Source organism: Charadrius vociferus, unplaced genomic scaffold (assembly GCF_000708025.1).
Source record: "Charadrius vociferus isolate BGI_N301 unplaced genomic scaffold, ASM70802v2 scaffold403, whole genome shotgun sequence".
Taxonomy (NCBI): domain Eukaryota; kingdom Metazoa; phylum Chordata; class Aves; order Charadriiformes; family Charadriidae; genus Charadrius; species Charadrius vociferus.
Genome location: NW_009647697.1, coordinates 87,937 through 107,094, shown reverse-complemented (window position 1 = coordinate 107,094; position 19,158 = coordinate 87,937). Strand labels below are relative to the sequence as shown.

Below are 19,158 nucleotides of genomic sequence, written 5' to 3'. Positions count from 1 at the left end.
GGAGGCGGAGGGTGGCCGCCTGCGGGGGTTTCCCGTGGGCTGCCGGTTCCCCTCCCCGCGGTCCCTGCGTGCGTTCCAGTTGCGTGGCAGAACTGGGTCTGGGTGTCAGCCCGCCTGCCTTCCCCCTCCTGGGCTTCACGGGTCTCCCGTGCCCGAGCTCGGCCTGACTTTGTCGTGCTCTGAGGGCCCCGCAGTTAGCTCTCCACCTTTTCTTTATAAAACAGCCTGTGCAGGTTTCTTCCTCCCATAGGGTCACCCGATGACTTCTCTTTAGAGCCGAGTTTGTGTTGGTTCTTGGAGGTAAAAGGTATTCTTTGGAGTTGCATATTTGCCCGATGCAGTCAGGGATGTTAATTCGTTAGCACATTTTCCATTTCATCATCCTTATTTGTCTAGATATGTCGCTGTCTCCGATTAGCTGGGGCCACATTGCATTCTCTTTACCTCTCCCTCGCAGGTGAAGCTAGTGTCTTTAGCTTCCTTCTTACCTGAGAAGGATTTGGTTGTCTTTTTATTTCCTAAGTGAATCGTGATCCCCTTGCTGTGTGTGTGTCAATGGCAGCGGAGCCTGCTCTCAGCACATGGAAATTCCCCTCCCTCCCTGCTTCAGCAGCATGACCTATGGCTGTGGGTTCCCCGCATCCTCCTTTAAGTGACTGAATCCGTAGTCTTCTGCTTAGCTGCACACATAGCTACGTGCGTGTCCTGTGTATTTGTAGATTTGTCTATGTGCTTTCCCATTAAATGACTGAATTTATGGCCCTCTAATTATACCAGCACCAGCACTTCAATGAGTTTTTATTATGAATCATTGTACAGCATAATGCCTTGGCAAGAGGGCTCCTTGTAAATAAAATTATGATCTCTAGAACTAGCCAATTTATTTTAAAATTCTATATCTTGGGTGCTGTCATTTGCCTTTAAAGTATCAATGCACCCCTTCTTGTGGCTGCCTGTGGGATTGGGACAGGAGTGTGGGGTGCCAAGAGAAGGTTTGTGGGTGAATTTGTGTAGCTGGGGCCATGGATATTGTGTTGTACAGCGGGCAGTAGTAATTCACAGAGATCTTTGCACAAGAGGAAAGGGAGGGAGTAACAAAGATTGGGGTGGTTGATACCTTATGATGCAGGGGACCCTGTCTGTCAGCTCGTGGAGAAGCGGTTTAATTAAACCTAAGGGACTCAACCTATGGAGAGGAAATTGAGCAGCGTATCTTCCTGCAGCAGTGCCTGATGCAATAAGCTGCCGTGATCCAGGGGTGGATCCCTCTGCTTTACTGGTCTATGGGACAAAGCCGCAGCAAAATTTGCCACATCGAGTGCTGCTGTGCACTCCTCCTCTGGGTTGGGCTCAAGATTGTAGCTTTAATTAGATTGAGTCCTGTCAGCAAACATAATAAATTGCTGCAGTTGTATTCTGTTTTGTTTGTGTTTTTTATTTTTCCTCCCTGTGTATGTCTTGAGCACTCTGTTACTTATAGATCAGGACAAAGAGTTGCTGTATGCTGCTTTTAGATGCTCGGCAATGAGCAGGGTGATAGCTCTGTTGAGTCAGCAATAGCTGCTTTGCTGCTGCCGTGATGTTTTTCCACTGCCGACCCCCTAGCTCAACAAAGACAATTTGGACTTACTACTTTAAAAGAAAAAAAAAAAAATCAGATCCCTCCCTCTGCCACGTTTCCCAGGAATGGCAGTTGAAGTCCTCAGCCCTAGAGTGAAACTTTCATGTTTTGGTATAACTAGTTAACAGGAAGGAAACAGTAGATTTGTTTTGTTCTTGTAGCCGATGGGGTTAGGGAGCCTGACAGGATTCTTATTTTTCTTTCTTTTCTTTGTGTGTATCTGTTTTAATGCAGTCTTTTGAGTCTTCTTCCCTTTATTAATAAAATTAGCCTTTGAAACCCTTAGTCTCTGAAGCACATTTAGCTTTTCTAATCTGATTACTGAATGGCAATCTGTGTATTCTCTTCTCTTTGGTTTCTCAGTTGCTTGTAATGTTCATGTCAGAAAAGCTCAGAATTTATGAAGAAGCTGGTATTGTGGAAATGATGTAATCTCTTTGGATTGTTTGTTTTGTGTTTTTTTTTTTCTTTTTCTTTTTATTTAATGGAGAAGTGCAAGATGCAAGAAAAGTGCTGAACTTGGAGCATCCCATTCTTAGAACATCCCACTTCAGAAGGCATTGACATCTCTGTGCTTTTTCTTCCTGGGTCAGCTCATTTGTCCTTCCCAGTAATTCGAAATAGACCTTGGTTTTGGCTGAAGAAGAGTGGGCTGAAAGTATGACTTCCAGTTAATTTATCTCAAGGAGCAAGCTGGGCATGATTGCTGAGGATCATGTTCAGAAAAGCATGCGGTTGGGTATTTAGGGGTTGAGCAGTTCCCTGGGATGAATGGGGAGGATCGTCCCTGCAGGGCAAAGAAACCTTTGTGGAACTGTAACAAGGTGATGGTGGTTTGACCTCAGTGTAAGCTCATTGCAGGGTTTTACTGCTCTTGCATATTTAGGCATTGGTTTTTTTCACTTTTTGTATTTGTTTTTTACTCCATTCTTTTCCAAAGTTACTTGACAAGTTTTAAAAACAATAACAGTTTTTACAGATGATGCAATGCCTTCTTTGCTTAGACATTAGGCTAGAAATGTCTGTCTTCCATGAGACCTTCTTCTAAAAATTTGTGTACTTACTGGACAGTTTTGAACATACACGGCAGAGGAAAAGAGGTCTAAAATGATCGTAAATTTTGAAGAAAAGGGAAGGGGTAGAAGGAAGAGAAGCCTTATTACCGTGAAAGAAAGCACAAAGCCTGTGTTAACCTTCTGAGAATCCACTTAGTGCATCCTCAAAGACAGAAAACTAGGATTTGTGGAAATCTGCTGCGAAGTGGTACATACAGGAGTATATTTGCACACTGAGATTTAATAACAGGTCTGGGATTTAACAGTATTGTGGGGGGGTTGAATTTCTCTAATGATGTCTGATTCTGCTAACTCAAATGCATACATGTTTCTCACTTCTACCAGTTGAAACAGCCTCGAGACCTGTGTGGAGAGTGGGAAGGCAGGACAAACCCCTCCTTTTGGATTGCCAGGGGAGCTGAAAGGAGAGTTCGCGTCTATGGCATTCAAAAAAAAGAATTACATCTTGTGTTTTGTCTCCTTCCTTTAGGGAGAACTGGTAAGGAAGCTGAAGGAAGAGAAAGCTTCTCAGATAGATATAGACAAAGCTGTAGCAGAGCTCAAAGCTCGGAAGAGGGTCCTAGAAGCGAAGGTGAGTCTGGAAATTAAATTTGAGTTCCACAGTTTTGTCTGAAAAACTGAAATCTCTATGTAATGCTTTTTTACAGTATTGATTTGGGCTAAAGAGTCATAGTAGGGTCGACTGTTTGAATCCCTTCTGAAATAGTTTGCAAATTTCCAAGTAGTGGCAATTTCATTCTTTATCTGTTAGGCTGGTATCTGTTAGTGTTAAATCAGAGTATGTGAACAAACAAATACGAGTTCAGGTTGTTCGTAGTCAAAGCTGAAATTCAGTGTATACATCGCTAATCTTCATTTACTGTATGTATCTTTTTTGTGCATGGTGAAAGGACGTGCTGTTCACTGTAGTGAGTTTCATCTGCAGATCCTTTGTGCAGCATTTGGATTCCCAAACTGGCATAGAATGTGTTTCTTTAGAAACCATTTCATTTGCTACAGTTTAAACAAAGTTTTTGGAGGCATTTCAAATAGCCTATGATTTTCCTCAGCCATAAAGAGAGGGATGTATTGAAATTGTGCCCCCTTTTTTAAATGCAGTAGTGCTCTGAGAAGTCTTTCTGCAAATGAAATGAAGGAACTTCGTTTGTTTTGTCTCTAGATCAATAAACAAGTAAAAATACACTTCCTTATCCTACAAGTTTCCCTCCCCTTCTCAGACTGAAACAACAAAAAGAAAATCCTGAAGCTTAAAAACAGTCAGGTGCGCATATTCACCCAGGAAACTGCAAGGTTCTTTCTAATTTGTACTTCATATAAAAATGCTTGTAGTTGTGCTTTGGTGGTACTCTTAAAAATAAATAAATAAATAAATAAATACACCACTGCTTGCAACTAACTTACTGTGAGAATGTCAGCATACCTGAATTTAAACCAGTTGACCCTGTTTGTCCTACAGAGTCATGTGAGGCAAACAGTTAACGCTCTCTGTCAGGCCTGACGTTATGGCTGCCTGTTTGCATATATTTAACCCAAGTAAAAAGATGTCATTTTTACTTAGTATTCAGGATAGAACTGTGCTTCGAAACCATTGCATGAAACCTGTATTGATAGCTAGGTCATCCTGGAGTAAACAGTTTCTAAATGTTTTCCTAATTCTGTTTCCCAGCCCTCGGAAGATTGACTTAGAGAGATGTAGCATGGCAGGTTAGGAGTCTTGGTATCCCTGTGAGCCCCACCTTTCTGTTGGAAGAGTGCCTGTAGGATGCAGTGAGTGTCGAGGCGTGCTTGCCAGTTACACAATTTGTGTGGGCTGTATCCCTCTCAGTGCAAGAATGACCTTGCAAACACAGCATCTGCCCTTGCGAGTGCAGCACTCCAATATAGCCTTTCTCTCTTGAAGGCAGCAGTGTGAATGCTCGTTAGCTTTAGCAGCTGCTGGTACAGTTTTCAAGCCCTGTGATTTCTACTTAAAGATAGCAGAGTGGCTCTGAATTTGAAGCTTTGAACAGGGCAGGGCCAGTTGAGTGTTTAAAATTCCTTGGCTTTATGTCCTCAAACCATATCTTAAGTCAGTAGATGATTCTGCTCCTATGCAGGGTCTTTCTTCCACTTGAAGGCTAACGCAAGCACTTTTCTGCCTTCTATTTATGAATATATTTATGAATATATGCTGGGTGGAAGAGACTGTTTCTTTGACTTCTGCACCAGTTCATAAACAATTCTCTTTAGACAGCAGAAGAGAATCTCTACGGAATTCTGTATCTACTCCAGTTACTCCTGTGCTGTTGGCCATTTCTCCCTGCCAGTTCAGAGTTGGGCTATGGCACTGTTGCTGTCCATCTCTGGGCAAAACCCATCCTTTCTCTTAAGAAACCCTGATCATTGTGAAATGTGATTCTGTGTTTTTAGGCAGAGTATGCCAAATGGATTCCCTTTCCACACTTTAAAAGTACTGCTCTGGTGCTTGCTCTTGTGTGTGCTCTCTGTCTGTCTTTGACTCTTTTTGTCTCTCATGCAAAGTTACTCGTGGCTTATGCTAGTTTATGGGAGCAGCGGAGGTACAGTGCTTTTAAAATTAGACCACGTTTATTTGTCTTTATAGATGCTTAAAAGAGAAAAGTTTGAAATTAGTGGTCATACAATACTTATTGTTACCAAAGGGCTGTTCAAAATGATAGTGTTAGCCACTTGGCAGGATCAGAATTAATATATTGAACTTCTTGGCTTAACTCTGCTTTAATTATCAAAACGTCTTTGTTGAAGAAAATGTTTCAAGTCTGTCGACTTCACTAATGGAGTTGGTTGCAAAAATCATAAGTTTTCAGACAAAATAGTCTGCTGTAAAACATTTTCACAGAATCTAGCCAGGGCATTTAGGTACTTTAATTAAATTTTCTGTGTGCATGGGGCCATATTTGTGAAAGTCTACATTTTGCAAATAGATATTCTTTGTATGACTAGCTATATACACACCTTTGGCAGAGCACGAGGATCGTGATGTTCATAACCTTCATGGTAAAAATTCTTTCATGTGAGGAACACTTCATTGAAAGCTTCACATACACCGAGCGTTAGATGTTTGTAGCTTGAGCTAGTCACTTTAAGCTCTTTTTACAGTTGGGAGAGGGGAGAAGGTCAGAAGAATTGCTTTAAAAATTGCCATTTCTCTCCACTGATTTTAAAGGAAGCTGAGGATAACTAGCTCAGACTGACTTGTCTGAAAGTTAGGGCAGATGAGTCTACCTTCAGTGTGTAAAATGTTGCATTCAGACAATGATGTTTGTAATTTAGTGCTTGGATCTCAGTGTGACCATTCCTCTTTGGAAAATGAGCATGTTGGCAGGATAACTTTGCTTCAAAATGGTCTTTACAGACTTTTGACTCGGTGTTGAATGGAGAGGATTTGTCCTCCTGCCAGAAACTGGAGTTATTAACTGTTTTCGGTTTGCTTGGATTACAGGAGCTGGCCTTACAGCCCAAAGATGACGTTGTGGACAGAGTTAAAATGGAAGACACCCTGAAAAGGAGGTTTTTCTATGATCAAGCCTTTTCTATTTATGGAGGTACAGATTTGAAGAAATTTACATTTTAATCCCTTGAGGCTAATGTGGCCGTTCTAGCTGTGCGAAATGCTGCACTCTTGCTATGTTGTGTTAATGCAACATAAAATATGTTTTTCTAAAGTTGGCTTTAAACTGTCCTGCTTGAGTCTGTAAGCCTTTCAAAAGTTTCCACCTTCCTAAAGTCTTTGGGTGGGGAGGTGGTTCAAAATTTGTCTTTTGCTTTCTGAATGTAAATGAGTCACTTTAGGATGCAAGTTCTGAGCATTACATTGTAGAAGATGGTTTCTTTGCAGAGGGGTGGGATATTTTGGTGTTTAAGGAGGTGATCAGCTTATTTCCTTGTAACCAGTCATCTCTGTCTGAGCTTTCCTTGTCAAGATAATGCTCAAAACTACTGCGAACTTTAGAACCTGTTACCTTAATGAACTTTGTCAATGAACTTTATTGAACAGGTGAACAAATGTGGCTGTTAAACCTCTTCGGATGGCTGATTTGAGGCAGCTTGGGGTGGGTGGGGGTAGCACAGTGCCTGTATAATTACTACTCTTTCACCTAAAATACTAAGAAAAAATACTGAGTTGTTTTATTGGATTTTTCTTTCTTTTGTTCATCTTTGTGCTTAAACTAGTGATTGGCAGATATGCTTTATTGCTGACAATAGCATATTGCTTTGGCACGTGCATTATCACTTCTCTATTCAGATAACTCCTTCAGATAGCTTGCTCCCACAAAACTCTTCACAGAATATAATCCATTTTGGAGGGAGCATGGCTTTTACAGTTGTTGGTTGCAGGTATTTATCAGTTTTAGCTTCTACCTGGTGCCCCAGTGCGCTCTGCAGCTGAACTGTATTGGTTAGTGTATAGGGCAGTGTCCATCTAGGTGCTTCATGGAGTTTACTTTCAACCTTTTTGTCATGAGTTTTTATGTAAAAAGCTCTTAACAGTGTGACACACTCTATATTGTGTTTAGCACAGAGAAGCTGATGCTTGGTGCTCAGAAGATGATCTCAGGCTTAAACCAACTGATGGAAACACTGAGAAAGGAGAACATTTCCTTCAAACAACGCAGGTTCATACAGTCTCACACCTACTGTGATTTTTACTTTTTTCTCTTTGCAGGTGTCAGTGGTCTGTATGACTTTGGACCTGTTGGGTGTGCTTTGAAGAACAACATCATCCAGGCATGGAGGCAGCACTTTATTCAGGAAGAGCAAATCCTGGAGATTGACTGTACCATGCTCACACCAGAGCCCGTTCTGAAGTAAATATGGATTTTCTTATTTTTATTTTTTTTATGCAGCATGTGATTGCTGGTCATAGTTGCTTTTTACAGTCTTCTGTAAAATTACCCACAGGGATCTTGAGACTAGGTCACCCAGTTTCATACCCCATTGCGTTACAAAATAATTAGATATCAGTGTAGAGGTCAGTGTGAGAAGCTGTTATTCCATAAATTGGGGAGAGCAGTGGGATTCATGTCTGGGAGTCTGATGTCTTAATGTCTCCTAGAAGTCCCATTAGGTAAGAAATTGCCCTTTTAATAAAAGATCAAGATCACAAGAAAAAGGATTAGGTGACTTGCCTAAATCGGGGACACCTGGGTCATGGTTTAGGACAGTAGCCAGGCTGCTTGACCATCGTTCCCTTCTCTGTGGAGGGATAGCAATAGGAATCGTGTTAATTGAGCTCTGAATGTAAATGATGCTTCTGTAGCCCTGGGGATTGAAGCTCTCTTTTTATCCACAGAGCAGGTAGAGGGATCATCTTCCAGGGTGAGAGCATAGTTCAGATTCTGGACTCTTTCGCCTCCATGTATCTCTGCTAAGACTACCCACAGGTTTGCTAAGTATGTCAGGAGCTTTTGGAATGAGAGTCTGAACTACGTTACTTAGTATGGGTCACAGCATAAGGGGCAGAAGCTTTCATGGATCACTGGTATAAAATAATCAGAATCTGTCCACCTGAACAACTGGTTACTCCTCACTTCTGCATCTGTGTCTTGCTTCGATCATGATGCAGTTCCTGAAGGTACTAAGTGTCATCTTAGTGACATGTTTTAAGATTTAGATGTATTGATACTTTCTCACAGATCAGATTTTCGGTGGGATGGTACTGCTTAATGTGGATCTATAATGTGAAGCAAGAGTGAGCCTGTGGTTTGGGTGCACAGTTTGAAGGGCTTCTCTTTGATAATGGTCTGTCTGCTGGGATCACACAATGTCCAGGGTTGTCCAGTGGCAGCTTTCATGTTCCTTTTTTGTATCATCTTTTCTAGGACTTCTGGCCATGTAGACAAATTTGCTGACTTCATGGTGAAAGATGTGAAAAATGGGGAATGTTTTCGTGCTGATCATCTCTTAAAAGGTTTGGTTTTGTTCCAAGGCTAGGTGGGCCTGGGGATTTCTTGCAGTGGCACAAACATGGGAAGAGTGTCTTCCTCAAGGAAGGCCAGTTGGTGTAGCCAGTCTTTCGTAGTTGTGTTTGTAGTTCATTAATCATACCATACCAAAGATCCTGTAGGCTCTCAGTTCCACCCAGATGTTGTGTTAGTGTCTTAAATGAGGTACAGGATCTCTAATGAAAACATAGTTGGATCCCTTTTTATAAAATCCTGTGTCATCAGGCCATAAAAGATTATTGTGTTGTCTAAGCTGAGGACTCCCTATATATCAAGGTTCCCATTCTCTGCTGTGTTCTGGTCTTAGTTTTCTTGAGTTGCAGTTGCTTTTTGTTCAGAACTGACAAATGATTTAATGATGATATTGGTCTAGTGGGAGGTGTCCCTGCCCATGGCAGGGGGTTGGAACTAGATGATCTTCAAGGTCCCTTCCAACCTAAACCATTCTATGATATAAGGGGACAGAGCATGCTTGCCCTACGCAAAGGTCAATTACGCGGCAACTGCTGACTTTCGTATACCTTAGAACTCAGCTGTCTTTTGGGAATGCTAAGTAGACTTCAGGCATTTCTTGGGTTTGCAAACTTCTCACACTTCTTTCTGGTTATTGATTAAAATTTGTTCAAAAAACAAGCAAAAAAAAACCTCACATGAAGGAATCTTAGAAATAAGAAACCTATCTGAAAAACTTTTTCATACACAGCTCCATTGTGAAAGGAAGGATTGTTCTGCTCTTTAAGTGGGTTGTGCTCTCTAGTTTTCTAGCCTTCTCCTTGGAAGTTAAGTATGTAGAACAATCTATGTTGGCATTAAAACTGTTTTTGTAATATTCAGTTGGAATTCTTGTTTTATGAAAAAAAACCCAAACCCAAAAGAAGCCCATCTAACATCTGCCCACTTTGCACACCGAACAGCATCATTAACAAGAGCATCCCTGTTTTCTGCAGCCCATCACTGGTGAACAGCCACCTGCTGTTACTGCCACTAAAAAGTCAGATTGCTTTTTTTCAAGTGAGAGTGGGAAGTCTTGGCATCACTGTCTGCCTTTGTGTCTCATGGAGGATGTTGTGCTTTAAAGTGGAATGCAGTCTAACCCTACTGTACCAAGTCAGTACGTGCCTCTGCATTTGGATAAAATTAGCTTTGCTGGCTTGGGATCAGACGATGCTTTTAATTTCCAGTCTGTATAGAAAGAAAATAAGGAGAAAGACTACAAAGCCATTGCTTGGGTTTAGAGGAATGAGTATTGGAAGATAAGGACCTGCTGTTTTCCCTGTGGCACACCAGTACAGTGAACTGGTGCAGCTCCTCAGCTGTAGATCAGCATTGCCCTGATGACATGAGTGGAATTACTCTGGTAGACACTAGCAGGACAACTGATGGACATATATTTATGCTCATGCTGGAGGATCCTCCTGATTTGTCTAGCTTTAGATTGGGGTCAGTAGTGGGGTTGCTGTATAAACTCACTACATAATTTTCTTGCTTACAGCTCACCTGCAAAAACTTATGTCTGACAAGAAGTGCACAGCAGAAAAAAAGGCAGAAATGGAAAATGTTCTAACACAGGTGGGTGCCTGCATTGGGAGGGGAATGCTTCAGGGATGTGTGTGTAATTGAAGTGCGATGCACTGATGTCACTTCTATGTCTCTAAAGATGCTCAGAAGTCTTTACCTCATAAATAATTGTAGGCTGTACATGCTCCTAAACACTGAAAACTTACCGGTTAACAAATACGGTAAACCTGCTGATTAATTGCATCACTGTTCTGCTATTTTGGGGTGTTATTGCTATTATATTAGTCTTGTGAATGTTGGATTGGTAGGGCTGAAGCTCTGTCCTTGGAGCTGGTCTGCTCTGTTCCACTTCACACCCTGGCAAAAAGCCTTTTTCTTCTGAATCCCCCCTTTTCCTTTGTAAATCCCTCGCTGCGGGATTACGATACAAAGGAGCAGAGATGGAGGAGAAGTTTTGTCAGGGTTTTTCTGAATCACCCAAGCACTGAATTGGAATATTTTTAAAGTTGTCTCGGCTTTGAAGCACTTGAGATTTGTTCCTCTGTCTCTGGCATCCTGCACAGATTTTTCCTGTGTTTACTGTGAGGATAGTTGGTGCTCCAGGCTGACATTCCTGAGCAGCTGTACAGACATTTGCCTTTATTTTTTATTTGTTTTTCTTGCTTTGTTTTTAATGTGTTTTTCTCATGACTTCTAGGATAAATGCTTCCAAAGCCATGCATAGAATGAATATTTCCTTCCAGAAAGAGTAACTTTTTTTTTCAGTGTATCGCATCACTGAGCAGCGGTCATTAGGTTTTCCACACTACAACACTGAACTTTGACCATACTTTACGGGAATCCCTCTGTGAATAAACTGTTTTTTGGCTCCTGTTTTGAGTTGTCTCTCATATAGGAAGGGTCATGACAATTAATGCTAGAAGCAGCTTATTTAATTTTAAAATTGAGTGTTAAATCATTGCTGTACTGTTCAGTATAGATCCTTTATTGTACTTAAGTCCAGAAGCTACCTTTAAATGTACATATGCAAAAGGCTAGTACATAAATGCACAAAACAATGCCAGAAATTGCAGCTTTTGTGTGGTTAGGCTGCACGTAGAACTGTGGTTCTACTACTGCTTGATTCCCATGTTCCAGAGAAAGGGGAAAGTAGGGGCCTGGAAGATTATCCCACTTGTGAAAGCGTCCAGTCATTATGCAGTTGTTTTCAGAGCAAATGGAAAATCTATCACCTAGAATCCCTGTGCTGCAGATTTGCTCTATTTAACTGCAGAACCCATCTAAAAGGGAACATCTACTGCATAGCTCAAATATTGTGTCTCATGCTGCAGAAGAAAGAGAAATGAATGCAGGCAAAGCACCACAGAAATTTTAGTTTTCTTCTCGCTGCTGTATTTCGTTTCCTTCCCAACATGCTGTTCCCCGTGTTTTAGCTGAAACTGTTCAAAAGAAGCTACTGGTGGGTGGTGATGCAGTCCCAATGACTCTTCTTTTTTACACCCACGCTTATCTAGACTTCAGACTTTCTGTGGCATGACTGAGTCGCGGACCTATATTACGAAAACAGGTTTGTAGATGTGCAGTGTATTCTTCGATCATCGGTTCAAACTTTAGCTTGACTGAAAATTTAGGTTAAAAGGGAATATTTTGGGCAGGCAATTCAGAGCTGTGGATCATGCTTAGTAAAAGATGAAGAGGACATAATTTATTCCTGTTGTCTTGTCTAGTAATTCAAATTCTCCTGTGTTTTGATATTAGTTGGACAATTATGGCCAGCAAGAACTTGCAGATCTCTTTGTGAACTACAATGTGAAATCACCTATCACTGGGAATGACCTGTCCCCTCCCGTTTCTTTCAATCTGATGTTCAAGACCTCCATCGGGCCTGGAGGAAACATGCCTGGGTAGGTACTAATCTCATTCTTCTCACACTCTCCCTTCTTCATAGATCACTTGGAATAAAAATGAAGTCTGAACAGGATTGAAATATGCAATTTCTTCTTGAGTAGCCTTCCCCTGCCTTTCAGTCCCAATCTTCTCTGGCAGATTAGCATTTCTTGTACTCTTGGTGAAAGGTAGGAGAAACAAGGAGCTGTTGCAGAATTACAAAAGTCCTTGAAGCAGCCAGACTGTGTGCATCACAGCAATGCCCTTACTGGTTGGAGTTATTTCCACAAAGCCAGTTAATGTTGCATTGCCAATTGTCAGCGGCTTCATGGCTACAGAGAACCTGCTTCAGCGTACCTGTTTCAGGATGAAGTTACGTATCAGGGTGACTCAGTGGTAGCATCATTTACTACATGTTTCTAGTTAGTACGTGAAGGCTATTGTCTTGAGTTGGGGTCTCTGACACTAAAACTGAAACCCCCGTTGAAGAGTGGAGAATATGATTTTTGCGTGTCCTCTGGGATGGCGTCAGAGATAGATGTCATATGTGTTCTCCAAAGTAGTACGTTAAATAGTCTGTGTTGGTGGTATTCTCTGTGGAAGTCTCAAATCACCGTAGGGGTTGTAGGGGTCTTACATTAAAGCCACTTCACAGTTCATGTAACAGCAGAGGTGTAGTTATGGTTTGCCTGCAAAATCCACGTTTGTAAGCAGCCTGGTACAGCTCATGTGTACATAGGAAAGGCAAGGAGAGTATGTTCCCTCTGACCTCTGTGTTGTAACTGGCCACTGTATTTCATTCAGACACCTTTTTCCATTCCATGCTTGCATCTCAAAAGCAGCCAAGACATCCAGTTTACTTTTGGGAATAACTGTGGAGTGCTGTGTTTGAGCTGTAGCTGATGTTTGTTTATTTTTTCCCCTTGGTCTATTGCTTCATTGTTTTGTGTCTGGAGTTAAAAGGCTCAAGAGAAAAAGTACCACCTTTAAGTCTTGTAGTAACTGTGTTTTTCTTTTCTCACTGCTTTCCCCACCCTTGTATCTTCTTGATTTTTTTCCTTTCCCCCATCTCCTTTCAGCTATCTGAGGCCAGAAACTGCACAGGGAATATTCCTCAACTTCAAGCGTCTTCTGGAGTTTAACCAAGGCAAACTGCCTTTTGCTGCTGCCCAGATTGGAAATTCTTTCAGAAACGAAATCTCACCCCGCTCCGGCCTTATCAGAGTGAGGTACTGCAAATTTCCTCTTTCAACAGAAGGGTGCCTGGGAGCAGGTAGCACCTCCCTTTTGTTCCAGTGTTTATACATGATTGTTTCGCATTAGTGCTTTCTTCCAGAGAACTCCTGATAATGTGCCTAGTGAGTCTCAAGGTTCATGGGCAACGACCTCATTTAATTGAGGTTTTGTCACAGAATTCTGTCTAAACCTGGCTGGTGAGAAGTAGGATCTCTGAAATAGCTATTGTGTTAGAAACACCTAGATTAAACTCAGTTTTACTAAGAAAATTCAGCTTCCATCATCATCTAAACAAATCATATTAAAAGTAGCTGTGTTCTCTACAGGACATGCAGCTTTGTTTTTTTTAACTAAGTTCATGCGATTTACTTTAAAACTGAAATCTGGAAACCAAACGTGACTGACCTTGCGGCAGCATTTCCTTGTCTCAGGAAACTTGCAGATTCTACGGTTCTGCTACGGACTACGGAGAGGAAGTTGGGAGATAACCTGACTCAGGACATGTGCTTGTGTCCCAAGATCAGTCAGGCAGGAAAGCTCAGGGTTATTGAGAATTACTTTCAAAGCTTTCTGTCTCAGGATAAAAGTGATTAAGGATAATCATTAAGGATAATATCTGTATATCAGCTGAACTATCTGAACAGAAGTCTCTTCTGTCTAATTTGGAACAAGAGCTGCCATGCACAGTCAGTGTGGTTCTCTTGTACACACAGGCAGTATGTGTTGAAGCTTGGTAATTGATTAATGTGGTGCAATAAATGTCACTGAGAGGCAGTGGCATTGTTAGCAGCGAGGGAACTCTTTGGAATTTTCTCAGTCCTCCTGTTCCCTCTTGCACATCTGGAAATGAGAACTTTTCTCATTGAAATGCATTTTCAGTTACGTATAAATTATATGCTTGTGGCACATTTATTGGAGATGGTGTTATTATGCTATCATAGTAAATTACATCCTGATGCCTGTGATTTAAAGTTAATGATTACCTAAAGCTTTTTTAACAGTTCTTGATAATAAGGTAATTCAGTGTAAAGTGTTTTCAAGCAAGAAGGCTAAGAATCAATGGATGAGTATAGATGTATTAGAGACAAGTTCTTAAAACAGAACATACACCATTGCTGAATCTAGCAGTATTTATCTTCAAGAAATTATCACCTCATCTGGCTATTTTGGGCGCTTCTAATATGAATTAAGGCAACTGAGTTGATCAGTGGATTAGTCTTCATAGACCATATAGGAAATGTATACTTCTAATAGGGGTGTGTCAGCAGTCTGGAAAAACTCCAGAGAACTTCTGGAAGTATTTCCAAAAGTGACATTCTCTGCTTTGAATCACAGTGGTGATGACCAAGGCCTGGAAATCTCTAGATAAATTTGTAGAAAGTTTTATTAGGAATTTGAAGATGAAACTAAATCCATTGTGGAGACTGGTTCATGTTCCAGTCCATACATTGTCTTGGTTCTGGGTTTGCATATGTTCTTAAACTACTGACTTGCTTGTGAGAGGCTGAAGCATAATCATTTGTTAGAGGGGCTGCGGTTAACATGTGAAATATTTAATACACCTGGTTGTTTGTGTTTCTGTTAGGGAATTCACCATGGCAGAAATTGAGCACTTTGTGGATCCCAGTGAGAAAAATCACCCCAAGTTTCAGAACGTGGCAGATCTCAACATCCTCCTGTACTCTTCCAAGGCCCAGGTCAGCGGGCAGTCCGCCCATGTAATGCGTCTGGGAGATGCTGTCCAACAGGTAATGTTGCTCTTGCAAGCACATAGAGATTCCCCCCAAAATCCCAAATAAAACCCCACCAAAATACTGTCCCCCTGAACCCAAACACCACCCCCTCAAAACTAATCCAAACCAAAACCACCTACAAAAAAGAATACACACGCCCCCACACACCCCGTTGTATTGCAGCTGTGAACTGTAGGGTACAGCTGTTGTGGGGTCCTGTCGTGCTTTATGCCAAATCAGCTACTGGGGACCCGGGGGACCCCAGATGGGACCGACAGATAAGCCCAGCTAAGAAGCGAAGTTACTGAACAAAATTGGTTCTGTTTTACCTCAAACTAGGACAGGTCTTGGTTCTGTTTTACCTCAAAACAGGACCGGTACTGAGCCATAACTGCAATTCCCACGCACTGTTGTAATACCCCTGACTGCACTGTTGGGTACAGCAGGGTATTTTCAAGTAGATGGTCTTCAGAGACAGTTAGTGATGAGTCTTAGAGTAAAAATGTATTATTTTGTTCAGATGAAGATACTGCCAGTGGTGCTAGATGAATTTGAAAAGATGTAATAGTTTCAGGGGAGACATAGTACTTTATCACAGGCAGCTGCAAGAAGTTCTGTCTGTAACATGTCAAGTTGTCTGCAGAAGTACAACAAATCATTACTTTGCTTCCTTAGGAATTAATGTCGGTGTTTCTTTTTCTTTCTACCTTTTCCTTTCCAGGGTGTGATCAATAACTCCGTTCTCGGTTACTTCATTGGCAGAATCTACCTCTTCCTTACAAAGGTCGGTGTATCCCCAGAGAAGTTGCGCTTCCGACAGCATATGGAGAATGAGATGGCTCATTATGCCTGTGACTGCTGGGATGCGGAGTCCAAAACGTCGTATGTAAGTGGCAAAGTGAAACAGCAAGAGGTGTTCCCTATCGGATCTGTTGATAGTGTGGGAAGGGGCTCTTTTCTATTTCTTGGTTTTCACAACTAAGGCCACGAGTCTGATGTTCCTGTCCAGCCCCTCATTGGTATGAACACACTTAGTGCAGTTGAAGTATTCTGAATCCAGAGCTAAGGTGACAGATCGGCTCTCTGCAGTGGGCTTGCACAAAGCTTATGAACTGTTCGCTTTTGTTTGTAGGTTCATGCTTCAGACTCCTGTGGTGGAGTCTCAAGTTGCCTGTGGACATTGTGCTGGTTGAATTTCATCTGGAATTAAAGGAAAGGTCCACGTGCTTTCCAAAGTTTCTAACCCCTGTAACAGCAGCGGGGAAGGATTTGTTTTGCTGGAGGCGTTATTCCTTAGCAGATGCCTTCTTGCTAGAATGGTTGCTCTTCTTTTTCCACTTCCAAGTTGTGAGAAAGGAGAGTTCACTCCTGCCAGTTCAGACAGCTGGTGCTGGGAGAAAAATTTCCCAAGGATTTTTTATCTTCCTGCTGAGTCACTAAAAGCTTTTCAGTTCAGGCCTTGTTGGGTGCTTTGTTTTTCTCTTATATTGTTAGCTGGGTTTTGAAAAATGTGTCATTTTTCTTTCAGGTAAACCAGCAGTGGGTAGTTAGTGGCAAGGCTCTTAGACTCATTTTAGATTCTCTTGGAGAGCTTTTGGCCACTTTCAGTCTCAGCCAAGTATGTCACTTGGAATAATAGCTTCAAAAGAAATGTATTAGAAGGCTTAGTAACTACACTGTATTGATTATGAAGTTATTCCCCTCTTTAAGGGTACAGAATCTACTTTATAGGTTGAACCTGAGTTTAAAAACCAAAGAAAGAAAAATGCTATTTCATTATTTTTTCCCTCATGTGTAATGAAGAACATGTTCTGCTGTCTCTTTAGCCTTTCCAAGGAGTATAGGGTGTGTGCAGATTCCGGAAAATATCTAGAGAACTCTATGTGGTTTAGTTTCAATAATGGATCGAGAGATTGAAGGGATTTTACTGAGGTCTGTGGAGTTAGCTTGTGACATTGCAGTGACCCTTATATGAGTAGACCCCATCTGCCTTCCTGATCAGTTTTACAGCCAAACTAGTAGCATGCTCAGCCCAAAGTTGCCCACACAGGGGATGGGTCAAGGCTTCAGATGGTTCAGTCAGCCTCATTTATGGTCAGGGACAGCATCCTACAACCTAGGGCTGAGGAGGTTGTGTGTGGTTGGTGGTTTTTGTCCATGTGGGGTTTTTTGGTTGGTTTTTTTTTTTTGGTTTGGTTTCATTTGTTGTTTTTTTTTTTTCTCTTTAGTTTCTTTTAGGGAGCTGAAACAGGCTTATCACTAGTGAAACTTCATTACAGCTAGTTAGAGCAATAGCAGCCAGTAAAATTACACCAGACTTAAGATGAGAAAAAATATTCCTGCAGCTCAGATGAGCGATTTGTCTTCATATAGAAAAGACGTGTAGAAATGATTGAAGGAATGGCTTCCTCTGAATGTAGATAGCTGACTTCTTTAAGTTCACAGCCTCTCTTCCCAGCCAGCCCAAAACAGGCTGGATGTGTGTGGGTCACACCATGTAAATAAGATTAATAAACTTTGCAAGCCTTTTCATGGATCAGGACAATGCTCACAGAGCAGTATGTCCAACAGCCTAACCCAGAGGTGAAGACAGCAATCCCAGCAGCAAGACAAAACCACCTTGTGAGCTAGACTTACACTTTGGTTTGTCACTTAACTCTGACCTAAAATGTTTATACCAATTTGCAGTACTCAGTAGTAAGAAGCTAACTGCTCTGAATAGCTTAAAATACATTCTCTGAAGTTATGACATAAACCTATATTTTGTGTTTTCTGAGAAGTAGCTGTAGTACCCTAATGGTTTAATTTGTGTAAAAATTCCCCATGATGTTCTGGAACACCATTATTTTTCAAGCACAGGGATTTCTTCTGTTCACATACCTTTCCTGACACCTTGCAATATCACCGCAAACTGAAAAACCACACAGCATCTGTCTGCCTGTATGTCTATGCTGATGTGACAGAGTGAATGGAAAGCAGCTGATGCGTCTTTTCTTATATGGGATTGTCTTTTAGAAAGTCCAGGTGGTGGTTGTATTTGCTGCAAATGCTGGAAAGCTTCATCAGTTCTGTGTTTTGAGATTCCTCCTTGCCATACATGCTGAAATGTTGAAAGAAGTGCTTCTCTTGCATATGATCTTTGTCTCACTAGCTCATAAGCCACGCTTTTGGCCATTCTGATGTGGCTGGTTGTCTGCTGTCTATTCCATGCTTTCGGAGCAGTAAAGCCCGGAACGCATGATGTTTTCCAGTGCCTATAGCCTGTGAGTGATAGGACTGTGCCTCTGGCCCCAGGCTATTGGCACAGTGCTGTGTTGTGCCAAGCCATGTAGAAAACCTGGCCCGGAACACAGGCACTGGTTAGATAACTGATCATTTCCTCTGGAAACAAATGGAATCATACAAATGAAGGAGCAACTAGTGAGTGAGTGCTGCTTATTGTAACACAGCTAATTATGTAGAAAAAACAGTCATGGGAGCAGGGAGGGCTTAAGGGCAAATAAACATATTTGATGGTTAAGTGGACAAAAAAGCAAGTTGGTGAAAGCTTCCACTTTTGTTTTTTCAGGGTTGGATTGAGATCGTTGGCTGTGCTGATCGTTCCTGCTATGACCTCTCCTGCCATGCTCGTGCCACCAAAGTTCCTCTTATAGCTGAGAAGCCTCTCAAAGAACCTATATCCTTTCAGATGGTTCCAGATTCTCTTGAAGTGAAAAGTGAAAATGTCTTGGAGAGCTGTGCAGCTCTGTTTAAACTTACATCTGTAAATTTAACGGGGAAACCTAGAGCTACAGACCAGCGTGACTGTGGGAAGTAACCTGCAAAGAATTGAGCATGTGGGTGACTTTACTCAGGTGGGCAAAGGGGATTTACTGTTGTGCTTGGTTTTTTTCTAGCTTAATGCTAGGCTCTGTTTTGACTGTGAAGCATGGTTTAAATGTGAATATGGCGTTACTATCCCAGGTCACTCCGTGTCATTCCATGGTTCTGCTGCTAGCTGTAGTTGGAAAAAGAAAAAAAAGTTGTATTCTTTCAAAATTTGTGATCTTCTGCCCTTCAGTATTTTTTTATTGTTCCTTCCCTCTCTTGGAGGGAAGTTCTTTAATCCAGTAGCAGAGGAGATT

At 41.6% G+C, this 19,158-nt stretch overlaps 1 protein-coding gene across 1 annotated transcript in view; it reads left to right on the top strand.

Annotated features, from left to right (window-relative positions):
• Positions 1-19,158, top strand: part of GARS (glycyl-tRNA synthetase) — a 38,361-nt gene that overhangs the window by 11,134 nt on the left and 8,069 nt on the right. Inside the window, exons 3-12 of the mRNA XM_009881497.1 lie at positions 3,167-3,268; positions 6,158-6,260; positions 7,382-7,523; positions 8,538-8,626; positions 10,153-10,229; positions 11,937-12,082; positions 13,145-13,294; positions 14,887-15,049; positions 15,756-15,920; positions 18,603-18,710. Coding sequence (XP_009879799.1) covers positions 3,167-3,268; positions 6,158-6,260; positions 7,382-7,523; positions 8,538-8,626; positions 10,153-10,229; positions 11,937-12,082; positions 13,145-13,294; positions 14,887-15,049; positions 15,756-15,920; positions 18,603-18,710 — 1,245 coding nt within the window. The remainder of the gene's footprint in view (positions 1-3,166; positions 3,269-6,157; positions 6,261-7,381; positions 7,524-8,537; positions 8,627-10,152; positions 10,230-11,936; positions 12,083-13,144; positions 13,295-14,886; positions 15,050-15,755; positions 15,921-18,602; positions 18,711-19,158) is intronic.